At 41.1% G+C, this 18,351-nt stretch overlaps 1 protein-coding gene across 4 annotated transcripts in view; it reads right to left on the bottom strand.

Annotated features, from left to right (window-relative positions):
- LOC120446591 (protein sickie) overlaps nt 1–18,351 on the bottom strand; it is a 150,843-nt gene that overhangs the window by 89,865 nt on the left and 42,627 nt on the right. For 2 of the 4 annotated variants that reach the window (XM_039627613.1, XM_039627614.1), the window contains exons 1-2: nt 14,842–14,941; nt 13,249–13,419 (exon numbers count right to left, since the gene is read on the bottom strand). In XM_039627613.1, coding sequence (XP_039483547.1) covers nt 13,249–13,419; nt 14,842–14,916 — 246 coding nt within the window. In that variant the 5' untranslated portion in view covers nt 14,917–14,941. Of the gene's footprint in view, nt 1–13,248; nt 13,420–14,841; nt 14,942–18,351 lie in introns of those variants that run through there. The other 2 variants (XM_039627615.1, XM_039627612.2) reach the window with 1 other exon arrangement.

Below are 18,351 nucleotides of genomic sequence, written 5' to 3'. Positions count from 1 at the left end.
GGAATTGAGGGACCATGCTGCTTTATATTGGATGGAAAATGTTTGAAAGGACTTGCAGTAACAGCTCGGTTAAATTCGCTAACTCAAATCAATGCAAGGCTTTTCTGCACAGCAACCACAAATTATACATACATTAGCAGCAATTTACCTAACTTTACTTTTAAAATGCACTTTTTAGCTAAAACCAACCTTCAACCATAATGGAAAACATTTGAGTTTTTGAAGAGTTTCCGCCAGATTCGCAGTCGTTTGTCTTATCGGATTTTCGAGCTACCATCGAATGTCTTCTTATTCTTTCTAGTCTTTATTGAACGTGTTTTGATTGCCGGTTTGCTGAGCTACCTAAAAAGTAACTTCCTCGCCGGAGTCCCATATATAATTAATGTGAATTTCGCCCACGAAGTTGGCCAATGTTTCGCCCCCGGCGCACCAGTAAAAACCGAAAAAGAATCCGAGCAAAACTGCTGTTGACTGAAGTTCGCCGACCATCGACCATCGAGGGGCCCTCTAACAAGCCCATAGAAAACCCGAAACGAAATAACCCCCAGCCAAAATAAATGAAATCAATAATTTGTTTACTTTTGTCAAGAAATTGGTTGTGGCCACCCAGGAAACACTATGAGGAGTCAAGAGATTGTGATCGAACGAGTGGTTTCCCTAGCTGAATACTGAACAAAATGGATATTCTCAACACTTTAATAACAGTTAAACAAATGAACAATTATAACAAAATAACATTTATAACCATTAAATAAGCTAAACAAAATGCTCTTCAAATTGAGATTTGAATCCATTAATTATGCATAATCCATACCTCTTTCAAGCCACCCTTTCAGTATAACTCGTGATGCCTCACAGCCCTGTATGCCCGGACTACAGGGTACTTCCGATTTGGTTCACACACTGCCCAGAGCAAGAAGGCGATACATTCGCAGCCGTGCTAATTTGTAGCGCCCATTTCCGTTCTTTATGTGTCGGCGGGTCCTCCGCGGATCCTTTGGATCCTCCGACTCGCGCTGTGCGGTCCACGAAAGATTTTCTTTATTGATGCCCCACAATTAGCACGCCGCAAGAACCAACCGCTGTCGGATTCAGATTCAGATTCGTATTCGGATTCGGATTCCGGTCGTAAACAAAGCTTAACGCCCTTTAACCAGACGATACTCGAAACAAAGTACACAAACCGCAAATAAACCAGCGACCTTGACTGCAGACCAATAATGGGCGAGTGTGAGGTGGCCAGCCATGTGGATGACCACCAACTGGCCACCAACTGCAGCCAAACTGAGTCACCTTTGAGCACGGAACCGGTTTACCATTTAACATTCGGTCGGGACGCAAAAGGTTCTTTGAACCTAACCGTTCTGAATTCGTTGATGGATTTATTTTGTGTTTAATGCGGCCGATTGTCGAGTAACGCGTGCCGTTTTTCGAAACTCACTTCAGAGGGAGCGCTTGAAGCCAGTTGACACAACTAATGGGCTGCGTTAATGATGAGATATTTAAAGAATGTCTGGGTAGTATCTCCGTGAAATCTCCATCGAGTATGGGACAGTCTCATATAAAGTTCCTCCAATGAAGTTATATAGAGATCGCAGTTTAGCACTAGGGTTTTAGAGATGATGCCCTTTTCAGTACAGTACAGATTATTCAGAATCCTGTTAAGCCTTGAGTTATACATACTTAATTGGCAATTTAAGAGCATTGCACACTCTGAAATAATTTATTTACATCTACCCAATTTGCCTGCTCCCCTCATTAATAACTCAAGCTCTAAAGTGTGGACGCTCCTAATAATGATAAATGCATTACTTTCAAATTAGTACTGAATTATTTTCGAAGTACTAGACTTTCAACTTAATACTCACAGCCCAAACTAATAAGGACTGCAATTAGTTTTTGGGCTGGCCCTAGTCACTGACCCACTAATTGAGGTTTGGGCTGCCTCCATCTAATTGGCAAACGCAATTTATGGCATCGGAAAACACTTTCCTCGCCTTTGTGGCCACCAGCTTGTGTCGGCAATAATTGGGAACAACGGGCTTAGAGCAATGTTTGCCGTGTGCAAATTGGACAAATGTGTTGCGGAAGTTGTTAGGAGGGGTCCAAAACACGAGACACAGAATTCCATTTGCCATTCCATTGAGTAGCAAATCGGAAACAGACAAAACCAACTGACAAGCCTGTGTTTCGGCCAAGTTTCGCCTTTGGCATTAATGGGTAACTAACGTGACAATGCGCTCCGACGATTAGCTAGAGGTTTTTTATTTGGTCTTCTGTCCAATTTTAATTTCTCTTTGCTCAGGCGAAACTAGACATGAAAAACTTCGGTTGAAAAAATGTTGTAGAAAAGTTAGCTGCGATAAACTTTTTTGGCAAACCATTGTAATTACCCTGCAAAACTCGATTAATACAAAACAAAATGATTTACCCTTTTCTTAGATTGGCGAACATTTTTTAGGTAGCACTTTAAAGGTAGCCCTAAATATATAATAATAGTTTCAATTGTTTAAAAAAAAGACTCAAACGTTTGCTGTTAATAGCTCGCAATAAATGACAATAATATATACCACAAACATATTTTATAAAAAACTGCAAAAAAGTACGTTTCCTTTTTGTTGACATATGGTGTTTCAGAAGTTAACATCTTTCTGGATTAATTTCAGTTCCCCGTAACTTCAGCTTGGCATGCTGGATCACACTTGTTCGGCCTTATAACGTGGAAGTCTCAATTAATCCAATTCCTCAGCCAGTTTGGAACACATGACGCACACGATGACTCACCTCCGAGCAACTCCAGCTTTGCTGCCACAGCCACAGCCACTGCCACTTTGCAACTTCATTGGCCCGCGGGCCAAAGTCCACAGGCCGTTGCAACAGCCGTTTGTCTCGTGGCTGCGGCTTCAGCATTTATCCGGCTAGACAAAAGCCTAATTCCGTCTGGCCAACCAGCTGTCAGCTGTGCAGCACATACATAGGTGGGTGGGTGTGTGGGAAAGTAACCCCCACTAAATAGAGACGGATCCGGCGGCCTGACGAAAATTAAATTTAATACTTGCCAGCCAGTAACCCGCCCGAATCTTGTTAAATTAATAAACTTCCAAGTCACTGTGACAGCTTGTTGCAGGGGCAAGTCGGGCTCGATTTAACGCTCAATTTGGTGGCTTAGGCTTGGATTTAAGCCGGGGTATTAGCCATCCACGGATGATGATGAATCGCCAGCCGTGGCCTAAGCTCATCGCTGTGTCAGTGATAAATAAAAGCTCATTAGTTGGCCAAAACTTTCGGCCAGATATCTTCCTCCCCCTACAAAAAAAAAAAAACCGGCCAATCGGGCAATCGTACAATCTTGACAGATAGCCAGCCATTGACTTTTCGTATTCCTAGTAAGCCCAGCGGGAAGCTCTACAAAATCACGTTAACTGCACACAAAATCTGGCCAAAAACCACCCAAGAGGTGATCTCTCGGGGGGATTAGTTCAACGAAATTTAATAAGCCCCTGCCTCAACAAAGGTCAATAGCAATAATTATGTAATTTGTAGCTGGAATGGGCATTTTATTGTCAACCTCCGGGGGGCAACCATTCACGGCGACAATAAGGGGCAATAGAATGACAATAAACTTGGCCGACAATACAGGCAAATGGGATTGAAAAGGTAATTTTATGTACGCAGAGCACTTCAGAGTGGAATCGGCGGCAGTGGCTGCGATATGAGGCACTAAGAGGGGCTAGGGTCCAACTAAAGGTTTTTTAATAAGGTAGTTGAGTTTGTAAATTGATTGCATTAAGATTACTTCATTATATGATTTTATTATAATGTATAAGCGCGATGGCCATTTAACGAAAGTTAAAGTGAAACCGATTCCGCTTCTTCCGATTTCATATCGCTGAAATCCTAATTGACCTACCGACCTCCATGGTCTTTCTTGCGTTCACATTCTTTTCACTACCTTTTTAATGACCACCTTCATTCACACCGATTGCAGTGGAACAGTAGGACGAGGCCCCCGTGGCTCACACTACGCCACTGGTCCGGCGCAGCTGTGCCCCGGTTTTAGCCGGAATAGATGGGCACGTAGCCGACGTTTTGCCGCACACGCCTAGCCACAAAGGCCAAAAATTACCTATGGATGTACATGTGGATGTGCGTATGTATGTGGGTAAAAAGGTGAGCCGAAAGGAGGCACACTTGTGCATATGTATGTATATCGGTATATAGGCTCACAATAGGCAGGGAAAGTCATAAAAATGACGTGGCTAACAGGACGCAAAGGGCGGAGATCGAGGACGATAGGCTAACAAGGGGCGTGGCAATCGCGCCTGCCAGCGGCTTTCGGGTTTTCCCTCGCCTTTTGACAGTTGTGTCATGATAATTAGTTTTGGCCTGGTCGGGGGTGTCATGCCTCCTTTTTTATGGCTCCTCGCATTGTTTATGATGATTTGATGTTAATTTAACGTAAAATTGATAAATATCTTGGCTAGATGAGAGGGGGAGCAGGGGGGAATGGGTCAAACATTTTCATTTACCTCTTCAGTTTTTCGGGTTTCTGGCTGCTGTTGTGTGTTAGCCACTTGAGGTTACTTGACCTGCATACGTCGATGGCACAAAATGGTTTTCATTCCTCTTGTTTGTTTTTTAGTTTGGATATTTCAGCTCTTTTTGGTTGAGCTTAATTGGAGCAGCGAAAAAACAAAGACGCTTAAACGAAATTTTTAATTGATATCATCTATTGCGGAATTCGCGCACAAATATGTATGTACAATGTGCACATTTAAGGCAATCAACGTTCGCAATTAAACAAATGAAATGAATTTTTCCTTTTCAAGCTTGAGAAATCATCGGTTAGATTTGCATGAAGTCAGCACTGTACACTGGCAGAAAACTCGCGCTCAGACCCTAATTGGGGTTTGTTTTTAACGTCTTTTTGCACTCTGGATTGGCCAATCATCTGCTTTTGATTAGCAATCAATTTTATTAGCTTGTTTTTATTCAGTTCCCGCGAAAAGTAACCGAGTTCGAAGGGATCTACGAACGCGACGTTGCCAAGCGACGAGAAACACAACTGTGTCGAGCAACAGTTGGTTGTCTACTGACTCGTAACCGGCAAAAGATCGGTTCTTCGGCTGACTTCGGCTTCGACTTCGGCTCAAACGTTCGATTGTTTTGGGTCGGCTCATCTGTTTTTGCCTTTGTTTTGTTTGCCCATCGAACGATCGCACAGCTGTTTAATCAATAGCAACATTTTGCAGACGGGTTTGGGAATGTTGCCAGACTGGGGATCGCTGGGAAAGGTTGCTGGCCAGGGAAATGTTGCAGACAGTGCTGACCGTTTTGGTGGGATGCCACAAGGCATAGAAAAATGCTTATTTTGCTTATTATTATTAGATTATTGTTATTTTCAAGAAAAAGTATCTAGTTTGACATTTTTCCTTTCTTGCGTACGTGACTTTCATATCTTCACTAATATCTTTTTAGTTTTTCGAAAGCCCTGCAACAAAGTCCCAACAAATTGTAGTTTATTTCTCAGCAACATGTTGCCCAACAAAATTGATACCAGCTGGATTGTATTTGTTGTTGTTTTCGTGCCCAGACATAAACACATTTCAGTTCTTCAATTTTGATTTCATTTTTTTGACAGTTGTGGGGGTGTGTGGGAGAGGGACAGCCCTCTACTGTCTGCTACATCGTTCTGGGGGCAATGAGTAAACAAATTTTAAATGGAATTTTCAATAAGTCATCAAAGAGGTACGCATGAACATACATATATGTATGTGCCAGTGTATATCTTTGTCTTGATGGATCACCTCTTGTTTTTGTTCTCCTGAATGGACTCGTAAACTCCGACACAGTCCCCAAGTCTCCAAGAATCCCAGCGATCGCAAGCGCAGTTCCCTCAATGAATTCCCCATCGAACCATCAACGAGTTCAATAGTATCATAAATTATAATTGCAAAAACGTGCAAGACAATGCCCAAAGAACTGCGCCGAATTAAAAAGTGGGCCAGTTGTCTGTGCAATCCGGTCTTTTCAGTTGAGTTTTACATGGCACAGCGAACTTGCGAGTCAACTGGCAATTAAAGAACCACAACCACCGCCGAATGAATGGCAAAAGTGGCAGTCGATAAATCTATATGGTAATCACGAACTGGTCGCATCGCCAAATACAAGACAAATAAAAGAAGGTTGGACTTTTACAATACACTATTCAAGTATTCAAATATACATATGTATTAAGTTTTCAGTGTTTTGATACCAATAAAGAAAAGGTTTACAGATATGTTCCTGATCAAAAATCATGCAAACAATTCAAATGTCACGTAATTAAAACAAATGTAAGTTTAAGGACAAGTATAATTTGGAAAATGGTTTCGAATAGTATTCTCTTTATACTTCTTTATTTATACCTTATTTATTTCTCATACAATTGGTTATTTGTTTGAGTGAACTCGCTCAGAATCAAAGTCCCAACCTTACCTTAAGATCTCCCAACAATTGCGACATGCTGGTTTCCAAGATCACTCCGCAGATCGTGAAGATCCCTTGTAACCCCAGCGATGCCAAACCTCAGTCATGTGGGTGGCTCTTCCACCAAATCCAATGATAAATCCGATGATAAATTGCAATGAACTTCTCGCTGTGGCCTCCAAAAATGATGTCAACAAGAAGTTCGCTGCACATAAATTTGGAGAGACGAGGCCACAGTTAAAAAAATCGGGGGCCGAACTGAAAGCCAGAAATATGTCGGCTGGGTCAACCTGTAGGCAAAGAGCAAAGTCTGCCAAGTGTATGTATATATAAGTATTTGTAGAGGCCTTTGGAAGTCTGCATCTCTGTCTAAATTTAGATAGAACATCTTGCAGAGCACTCGAAATGAGGTCGATGCTATGTTCCGCCTTTTTGAAGTCGTTTTTGGGGAGGAACCAGTGCAATTAGAGGAGCATCAGAGGCACCCAAATCGACTGTGGGGCCCGTGTCTAATTAAGTGCGTGAATCTTGGCAAGAGTTGCTCACGAAAAAAGCGGACCAAAAATAGAAATGTATTTCCACACATTACACATTTTGGACTTGGGCCAAAACTTTGAGCAGTTTAGCCAGCCAATTGAAGTGTAATTCACTTCCGCTTTTGTTTGTTGACCAAACAACCAGTTGGGAAGCCAGAGCCCAAACCATAACCGCAGCGAAAACAAAATCCAGACCGGATCGGACCAGACCAAGGACCATGGCCATGTCCATTTCACCATTTCCCCATTTCCCCATTTCTCCATTTCCATGTCCATGTCAACTGGCCCAGCAGGCGACAACGGGCAAACATCTGTCCAAGTACAGTTATCAGTGGAGCTAATTCCCCGACTGGTCGGGGTCCTTGGTCCGATTTCGTTACTGGGTATGGACCTAGGAACTGGGAACTGGGATCTCAGCTCTGAATTCTGCACTCTGCACTCCCCCAATGACAATTACCGAGTACGACCACAGCTAAGTACCAGACAGGGGATTTCCCACCGCACTCCCCTTGTGAGCTGGTGGAAAAGCTAAACAAAGTTCTCGAACACACAGAAACAGAGAAACACACACGACCGAAGGGGGATTTACATTTGTAATTAGAAAGCTTTGGCGAAACTTTGACGAATGAACAGCCAAAAAACGAACACAGAAAATCCATCAAAATGAACTGCAAAGTGCGCTCTTAATATACCCTTAAAATAAATAAAACACATAAATACAAGGGTGGAGCATTTGAACTATTGTTAAGCAATTGTTAGTATTGTCCGGACTATTTAGTACCTGGATGTATTTTTGTTTTGCTTGTAAATAAATATATAATCAGTCAAAATACTAATAACTACTAGTTCAAAAATCCAATTAACATGGGGCTTAATGAGGGGGAAAACAAAAAACATGTATCACAAAACATCTTTTGTGCAGTTAAAATGTTTTCTGTGTCAAACTTTTTCGTTTTAAGCGTTATGCTTCTAAATGCTGGTAGTGCCACATGCAGCATCCAAACGCAATTTGGAAACTTTCAGTCGCCAACTTGAATACTGCAGTTAATGTCTCTAATTTGCTGCAAGAGCACTTCAGGGCAACAGGACAAACTAATGAAATAATGTTGTGGCCTTATAGTTTTCGAGATGGCTCAATTGGCCAACCCCGGCTTACATGGCGTATGATGAACAAACTTGCCAAGCGAATCAAGAGCACTTGTTCTGTTGACCAATAACTCCCAATGGCATATGGGAGCCGCTTAAAGCAGGCTTACAGTTGTAATTTCTAAGTGAAAAGAATTGGCATTTAAGTGCCGGGATAGCTAAAGTTTAGTGCGGCAACTGTACTTGAAAGTTTCCCTGACCGGATCACGTGCCGCGACTAATTTATGCAACAGAAGGCGCAGCCATTGATTGGTTGCCCCACCCACGTGGCACCCAGTTTTCCACCTACTATTCCACCCATCTACCAGGCTTTTCTTCTCGTACAACTTAATTTGCGAGCCGGAATTTATGGATGCTGCACGTGCAAAAGGGCCTGAGTTGGCCTCCCAGAAAGTTTTTTACCGCCTGATTTGTGGTAACAAAACTTTTTTGTTATTCTTTATTTTTCCTTTTTTGCCTATTTTGCCTTTGCCACGCAATTGTGAATTGCAAAACACAGAAAAAAGCGCAGTTGAATTTGTATTTTATTTTCTTAGCCCGTGGAGCTGAGGAAGATTGTGCAAGCCGAAGTCGACTATATTTAGCCAATTGAAATGTACACAGAAAAGCTTAGCCCCGACCAGCAATTGTGGCATTGTTAACTTTAATGTGGAGCCATAAAAACTATGCATTGTTTACCATGGAAACGGTGCAGGGAAACGAAGGAGAAAATGGTATATAGTATCCGGTATCTGGGCTACGAGAGGAATTTCCCTAAAAATAAATCCAAGTCTGCTGCATTAATGAACTTCAATTTGGGACCAGATGCCGCATCCTCGATGCGGCAGGGGAAAGCGGTAGAGGAATCCGTATCCCCATCCTTAGTTACCTGCCACCTAAGCAGATTTCATTTTAGATAGAGCAGACGTAAGCTTTTCCATTGAACTACGAGCATTGAACAGGTGAACAGACAGGTGAGGAGACGGGAAAGCCAACGAAAGAGGTTTACGGAACGGTAACCAATGCTGGAAATTGGGCTGCACGAATTTTTATGCATTTGCATTTATCTTAAGTGGACCTCGACATGTAAAATGATTCTAGCAGTAATTTTTAAAAAGATCGAGTCTGATTGGGCATCAGGAATTTATTTCGGCTTTTGTTGATCCATGAAGAAACCGTTCATTTCCTTAATATACCCTTTGTTTTTCGCAAAGCTCTTAAGCTAGTAAATATCTGTATCTAAGCCACAAGATGATTTTTCATTTTAGCCGTCCATCTGAATATTTTATATTTATTCCTTGCATAATCACTGAACTTTTAAGCACCTAAATCGATTTAAGACGAAAACCTCAACCTCTTGAATCGCACTTCAATCAGGGCATTTATCTGAAGCAACAATCGTCTTCTGAGAGGGGCAAATCAGTCAAGCGCATTAAATTGAGCTATTGTTTTAGTTTAATTACATAATAATTGCCTGTGCGTTGTTATTCATGTTTGCTTGCTGCTAATAACTGCAAGCAGCTTATGGGAAAAACCCACAACAACTCCAGCAAAGCGTAGTCAATGCACGAAGAATGGCTTCAACAGGAGCTTTTGGCCTGCACAGGACAGGATGAAAGGACAAAGGACCAAGACGGGCAATTATGTAAGACACAGCATGTGCTTATTTTGATTTAATTTGCCATTTAAGACTCCGCCCGTCCGTTATTTACATACTTGATTGGGAAAATCTTTATGTGCGAGCTCGTATGTACTATTTTACCTTTTCGACTTGCAGCATCCACATGTTCCCTTTGTTTAGCTTGAGAGTGGAAATCAAATTAGTAGCGCTGTAAAATTCATTTGAGTAAATTTGCACAAATTGCTCTTTGTAACACCAGTGACTCAGCTGAAGGCAGGACTTTAAGGACAAGAGTTTGGAAGCGAGTTCTTTAAGTCCTATATTCTTGCTGCAGAAAATTCTAAATGTTGAATGTGGCCAATGACAATATTTTGGCTTTAATGTAAATAAATGAGGAAATAAATTAAAATAAAGAACTGCTTATATAAAAATGGATCTACCCACTTTTAACAGCCAAGGATTGGCTACTTAAGCCGGTCAGTTTTGGATTGGAAAACAGCAAGAGCATTCGTACACAAACTATTTTAACGACTCTGTTAACTCTTTCGTGTTAATAGAAGTGCAGTTCAAACTGCGCTTCAGTTTTGCGAACTTTAAGCCACCGCTCTAACCCTTTCGCCTTTAACTCGATTTCTGCGGCCTTTAATTTGGATGCCAGGAAACTTTGGCTTTCGGGTTTTCTCCTACGCGTTGGCAAGTGCCGTCGCTAAAGTTGACTTTGAACACTTTTACGTTTCGCTGATTTTTCAAGAGTTTCGTTTTCCTTTTTTATTTTTCGCTGCGGCTATAGCCACATTTGACTCCAGCCCGGATCCTTCGGCTCTTTCAGATGCTCCCTGTTCCTTCGTCGTCACTCATTAGAAAAACGTTGCGAAAGTCGAAAAAAATGTGCACTACGTGTTGCAGGGGCGAAAAAACGGCAATGAAAACCCTCATGTAAAGTTTGCACTGGCAAAAAGTAAGCTGGCTCGCAAAAAAGGTGGAGATGGTTGAGAAAAGACCAGGAAAAGTTTATTACAAAGTTTGGACTGAAACACGCGCCAAAGAAAGGAGAACGCAAACTAAAGTTTAATATTTGATTTAAAAGTTGATACAATTTACTTTAGTCTGCACTCAATGCACTCAGCACGGTGTTATTTGTTTTTATTGAATTTGTTCAAATGTGTCTTGGCCAGATTCCCTTGTTCTTCGTCCTGTTTTTCGTCCTTTCCCCGAGGTTTTTCCTTTTGGCGGCGCTGCACCTGGTTTGCGTCCCGGCTACCACGTGGATTTCTCATTTTGCCATGCAAATATGAAAACAAATGGGGAAATGAAAGAAGAGAAGTCGCCGGTTCGCAACAAAAAATGGCCTGAAAATGGGAAAATTTGCAAATGCATTGTTTGCTGGCTTTGAAACGGAAAACACGAATAGTGCGATGAAGCGGGACAGCGCATTGCCATTGTTTTGAGTCCAGGATATTAAGGCAGTGGCGGGGTTGCAAAGGGGTCACACAACAGGTATAAAACCACGGGGGGCTCTAGTTAGGGTAATGAATGATGAAGTTGTAAGGACAGGATCAATGAAAACCACATGTCAGAACTAGCTTTTTGCAAACAATGGAAAGTGTTTACATTTCAATAGAGCAAGAATGGAAGATAAAATTAAAAAAAAAATTATTAGTGTGTGCAATTAAAAGAAGTTCACAGAGGTTAATCTTAAGCAGTTTTGTATAGGTCCTTATACTTTTAACAGCAGTTGGTACAGGATTCAAATGAAGAGACTGCACTGACAACTCTCTTTAAAAAGTGGCACATACATTAATAGCTAAGCAAATGCGACAACTTTTTAACAGAGGTGGTTTTAATTTGGGAATTTCATTTTGACATGCAAATATATTTTCGTATTTTCCGGTACCGCCAGCAGTTATTTGCATTTGCAATTCGATGCGGAACGAGTTTGCCATTCGCCACACAATCATAAACTTGCACCTAAACGTATAAACGTTCCCCCGACCATCTAAAAAACACACAAAATTCGCATGCTACCTACTAATTTTGGATATATTTTTTATTGCATTCTTTTATTCGTCTATATTTGAACGGCAAATTGGCAAATTGAGTTTGTTAGTCCAAGCTCCTGCTCGTCAACTATATGGAAGTGTATATATACTCGTACAGAGAAATGCAATGCATTGCATGGCTTCGAGCTTCTTCATCTCAAATAAACCCAATTTGGCGCCCATGTCACATACGTCAACGCGACTCGGTCACGCCCACTTTTGGGGCAAGTTCGCTGGCAATTTGTCAGCTATTTTTCCACGTTTTTTGTTTTTTGTTTCTTTTTCTTATTTCTTTTTTGCTTTCGGATTTTGTTTTTTCGATTCTTATATTTTCTTAGCTGCATCACGTGCCAGAACGGCGCACGTTTAGCTGAGCTTATCATTTTCTCAAAGACTTTGTCTCCTGGCATCTCTAACTCGCAGTCCCTGCCGCCTGTTTAATATGCAAAACGTCAACTAACCAAAAACTGACAAAGTTGAAATAAATTTTTATTTCATGGACCCGCTTTCAGTCTCTGTTTATATATCGGCAATGAACTTGCCGCAGAATCAGCGCAAACCGACGAAAATATGCCAAAGCCTTAGGGAGTCTTTGCTCCTGAAGAGCTGAGAGAGCCTAGCGAAAGCTTTTTTTGGCAATCTTCTCACGTAGCAGACAGAAAAGTAAAGGAGAAAAACCAGGAAAAATTCACAGTTGGTAGGCATCCTTGTGGAGCCCGAAAAACCAAAACTTTTTAATTTTAATTTTAATTTTAATTTCATAAATGCAGCGAAGTGCAGCCATCGCTGCTGCAGACTCGAAATCGTTGTCATCATCCCAATTCAATCAGAGGAACCGGTGGAGCAACTGGCACCTGGTGCCAAATTGCTTAGTGCGGCGGAAATCATCATTTTCCAACTCGTAACTGAATTGTGGAGCTGCCGCCGCAGCACGGATGAAAAAGTTTGTCATACGCCCCGTGGTACAGCCAACACGGCGGATGACGGATCCACCTTTCAAATGCACACCGCACTCAAAGCGTGCGAGCGTGTGTATGTGGAATATTTTCACGTTGAGCCGGCATTTGCATATGCCGGATAATGGTCTGGCTTTAGTCGCTTTCCCTCTGTTTTCCCATTTTACCATTTTTCCATTTCCATTTGGTTTTTTTTGGTCGTGTAAAAAACAATTAACGCAAAAAATGGGAGTGACTCATGAGCCTTTGCGGATGAAATAATCAACGCTTAGATTTTTCCACGTTTCCAGGGACATTTCAGTGGTGCGGTAAATGAGCAAAATTCCAAAGAAAATCAGCTAGTCATTGCCTAATGGAAGTTTTTCCTGCAGTTAACATTTAATTCAAATTATTCTAGATGGTTGGAGAGCTCTTCTCGTTGAGCAAGACGTGTAAATATATTGATTATCCAAGGTTTGTGGAATTCTTCTTTGGAGATAAATCTATATTTGATATCAACTTACCATTTGCTGTTGATTCTTTGGCTTCTTGACCAAATCGGGCACCTTGAAGCTGGTAACTGCCTCGATAACCTCGGCGAGAAGGAGACCATCTCGACAGTCGGCGGAGAGATCTGTGACTTTTCTTTTCGATTTGGCACGTTCCAAGTAATAGTTCGCCCAGTCTGTGTATATCTAAAAGGAGATGAAAACATATGAATTTAAATGTTCTATAAACGGCAACCTAATGGTGCATTGAAGTTGTAATTATGACAAGCCATCGCAGCTGTCCCCTGGTGCTGCACAAAATTGCAGTCTTTTAGCAATTTGGCTATCAGGATATCATTAGCAATCCTGCCTTTCGGCCAACAGCAACATATGCACAAGGAGTTGAGCAAACAAATTAAAATTGAAGACATTTCCTCCCAGAGAGCCCTTGGAAGTCGTTAAGAAAATCTGTGCAACAATTTTGGCTAAACGAAAAATCCTCTTTATTTCTTGGCCGTTCTAGTGGCCTTATCCTCGTCCTCCCTTCCCCCGCAATGTCCTGCAAGTTTCATTTGTTGTCTTTGGTCGTCCTTGGCCTGGTATATCCTTCATCCGTCCGACTTCCTAAATTCGGTTACATAAATTTAACTACAAGGAATACAAGTTATGTGAATATTGCCGAATGGGTGTTTGGTCTTTATGGGCTATTTCGAATTTTAGAAGTCTAATGTCAGATAGCAAAGCAAAATTAAACGATTTTGCTTTCTATTGGTAAGCTTCAAATATTAGAAAATATTTTGAAAATTAAATATGCATTTCGGTTTGCTTATCCATCTAAAACAATCTTGCATACACTTTCTTTTGCTGAACTTCTGATCTTCAGGGTATTTGAACTTTCCTTTTTGTTTCTGGCAAGGGCATTATTAGCTTTCAGACGTTGGCCCTTACGTCGTTAGCCACATCCTTACATAGTTTTATTGTGCCCCCTGCCAGTGCCAGTTGGCAATCCTAATGTGGCCCTCATCTTCCGGACTTTTCTGCATATGCATGCGACACATTTTATGTTCGCCTAGCTTGGCAATAAAAATATCTTGCATTGTACTTTTGCTATCTTTGCCAGCCTTCTGTTTGTCTAGCTGCCATTCTGTTATTGTCCCTAGTCCTGTTCTGGCCCTTCTGGCCATACTCCTCTGCTCAGCTATATTCCATTTCCGACCGAGTTACGGACGGGCTTTACATCTCAAAGGGCCAGACACACAACAATGGACTTGGCCCAGGACTTTGAGCCGGCTTGCTTGTGTAACTCTACCCCATTTTTCAGCTGCTTTCTTTAGGCTCGGGATTTGGCTTTGGCATTGGCTTTGGCATTGGCTTTCCGAACAATAAACTCAAAACTTGTTAGTGGAAAATAGCCGGGCAAATGTCACTGTTACTGGCTTTTGGCTCATGAGCTGCAAGAACTCCCTCGGCGTGTGTATCTAAGAGATACTTATGTTTATAAAGCGACATTTTTTCCACTTTCCACACTTGCAGCGCGACATAAATTCAGTTAGCCTTGCTGAGCACAAAAAGCTACTCTTTTGCTAATTAATTTAGTTCCATTAGTTGTGTCTCGTCCTTTATACAAACCTCGGCATAGTCACGCGTCAGGATGCCGTTGATATTATCACAGGACCCCTGGTAGCTCACACAGCGAGCCAACATTTTTCCGCAGCTAAAAAGGTTCACTGATTGATGGAGTTGATTCCTTTTTTTATTTACACTTTTTCACACATTTTGTTTGCATTTACAGGGAGTCGTTTATCATTTGGAATGGCAAAGGGCTTTAAATATTGATATAATATTAAATTATCTCACAGTGGCAAGAAATAGTACAATTTTACGAGTTAATACAGCATTTTAATGAATTGGTAGGGCTACATCAATTGTCTAAATAAAAAACATGTAAAGGCTTGGAACAATGCCTCCCAAGAACAATTTAAAATGTCCTTAGTAAGGCCCCATAATACACACACATAACTGAACCCATTTTTCAAACTCCTGTACTTATTACACATTATGCACCTTTCAACCACAGCCGTGTTTATGGGCAAGCCCTCTTAACACTTTTCCTTCCTCCAGTCCTTTTCATAAATAATAAATTGCTTCCAACGGTTGCCCGCAAGTAGAAAAGCTGCACTGTAGAATGTATTATTTTTTTTGCAGTCCCATTAAAATGTCAATTATGATAAAGTTTTATTGGAACACCGAGCGCTGAACACATTAAGCCTTATCAGCGGGACCAGAATGGAGCCAGCTTTGGTAATAACAATAATAAAAAACATTAGGCAACATTTTCACTTTCACCCTTTTCAAAAACACTTCCCGTCTTCTAAACAAATACCTGGTACCATTTGGGGAGTATTGGTTCACTGAGAAGGCCGGTATTTGAATTTAGAAGGGCTTATAAATTTTAAATGAGCTTCGCAAGCTTTCGTTTCAAAACGATCCTAAAAAAGATAATATGATTGGAATTGTATGTACCTAAAGCCCTGAAACTAACTAAAATCATGCATCAAGCATTGTAAATTTTTAAAAAAATCGTATTCAAGGGTATTTCGAACTCTATAAACCTCTTGCATGCCTTGCACCTTTCTTACTTGCTTATTACTTATTTTTTGAAGTTCCGTGTTGAAAATCACACGCCCACTTGGACAAACTAATTGAAAATGAAAGTGGCACCCTGAGCTGACAGCACCAGAAGCAGCATCGCCATCATTTTGCCAACAACAGGTTGGTTGTTTGGCTGCTCCCGAACCCGCGTCCGGAAATGGGTTTTCGGGCAGGACCTCCGGTAGCCCCAATTGTCCTCTTTTTGGGGGTAGCGCTTATGCATAATTGGAGCTGACACCCTTGTCAGCGACAATTCAGATTTGTGTAGGCCAAGCATTTTTGCTGGCCTGATAAGTTTTAGTTCGGGGCTGAAAAGGGGTTGACAAATCGTCCAGGAAATCAATTTCGGTATTGGGGGTATGAGTATGGGTATGGGTTGGGGTAAGAAAAAGGTCAAACAGCCATTTAGGAAATGAAAAAGCAGCCACGCCCACCATCCGCAGTCTCTTATCTAGTGTGTAAACATTTTTCGGGGGTTGAGCGGTGTTTTTGGGTGAACTTTAGCCCCGAAGTACTTTACTTTACTTTCTGTGAAATGTCAGTGAAATGTCAGAATAAAAGTAATGCTGATAAAAATTTTATAGCTTGTCAGAAATGTGCAAAAAAACAAAAATAACCGCCCCCGAGGGCTTGCTGTCGCATTCCCTGTTCCTTCTGTTCTTTATCAAAAATGTCGCGACTTTGGTACTTTACTTTATTGGAATTTGCATGGCAACAGAAACAGCAAAAGCGACAGGTGATTTTAGGGACATGGTGGGATGCTTCGCGTCAAATTTATGTTAAATCGAACGGCCATAAATGGGGTCTGCAGGCTGTTAAATAACTCTATCGATGATGTGCGCCATGTGCCCAAGTGGGTTTCGGTTATCTCGCAGTTAGCAGTCGCTTTAAGCCGCTTTAAGCATTGGCCAAAAGCCTCTGAGTGCCAACTCAGGTGTGTGAGCTCCTGCCACTCTGCACTTGGTTAACACAACGCGACCTCAGTAAATTGATTCTTAACAGTGCGTTTCAGGCATGGAAGTTCAGTATAAATTATTATAATAATGAATTATAATTATTTTGTAGAGTATTAGGAATTCGTTATCATGTATTCCAATAGTAAATTGTTAAGTATAGGCTTAAAATTATGAAACGCTGTGTAAATTGATTTCCAATTTTAAGCCTCTCACATACGTAGCTGCTGAAAATTCGAATATGCTCGAATGGCATCCAATGACAACCTGTTGTCAGCCTTTGATAATGGAGCTCCCCGACTTCCATATTCCCCCATCGGAGCATTACACCCAGTAATATGAGCAAAACTCACCCCAGGATACGGCTTTGTAGTGAGCATCCCCATCTAACCTCATTAATTTGGATTGTATTATCGGCTTTTATCGCAATCGACCCAACATTTCAGGCATCTTCACTTCCACCTGGAACTCAATTTGCCAGAAACTCAATGAAAGCCTTAGAAGAAGGAATCAAATCACAGACGATTGACATTTGAAAGTAATGTCAAAACAATCTCGGACACCTTTTGCCCGGCAACTTTGATTTGGAAGGACTTAAAGAAATGGGGATTGGGGAGAAATTCAAGGCAAGTGAACTGATTGGGCCAATGTGTTGATGTGCCCAATCAACCGACTTTCATATCAAAGGCAGGTCCGTCAACATTGCCAAGAGTTGGGGGCACAGAGTGAGACATCGTTTAGGATGGGTCTATCGCATAAGAGGGCAATAAAACCGCCTTTAAGCGATAAATGCATTAAAATATATGTTTAATGCATTAAAAAGCGTTTACGGAATGCTACCTACAAAAGCTATTAAATTAGAGTTTGCTTTTTATGAACTATAAATAGCTATCATGTAGTGATAATATTTGAAAATAAAAAATTAAATGAATCTAAAATACTACGAAAATGACTTTGATAAAATAAAATGCATTCGCAGCTATAACAAAATATTTTTGTAGTTTTATATTTGTAGCTCGAGTACTTTATAGTAATATATTTATGCAAATGAAGCAGAGTTAACAACGTTGCAGACCAAATCTGCAGACCAGAGTTTCTGTTTTTATACAGTGCAATAAATTCCTTGTCTAGTGCCATTTACTTCTCATATGCAGCCTTTCAAAATCGATTACACAATTTTAAATAAATAGGCAATTCAAGTGTTTTATGACACTGAAATGGACGGCAAAGCTCTCCACAAAGCCCTTCCTTCGTTTTCTGAAAATCATTTACCACCACACTTTATTGCCTACAAAGGCCAATAAACTAAGCCCTTGTCTCCGCCATTCAAAACCCCTCCCTCGTCATTCAAACATTTGTGTAGGTGTGTCAAGTGAATAAAAAGCCCAAAGTGATTATGGGCAATTTCCACGGCCCACGCAGAAGAGCTCGTGAAAGAAGCTTCTGAATATAGTATTTCTATTTGTTCTTCTATGCTGTCGTCCCGTCCATTAATTGATAACAATTCGTGACACAATTATTGGAAAGCTCGCCT

The sequence above is a fragment of the Drosophila santomea genome, chromosome 2R, assembly GCF_016746245.2.
Source record: "Drosophila santomea strain STO CAGO 1482 chromosome 2R, Prin_Dsan_1.1, whole genome shotgun sequence".
NCBI lineage: Eukaryota > Metazoa > Arthropoda > Insecta > Diptera > Drosophilidae > Drosophila > Drosophila santomea.
The sequence above is the reverse complement of the archived record's forward strand: the minus strand, read 5'-3'. Positions and strand labels throughout refer to the sequence as shown.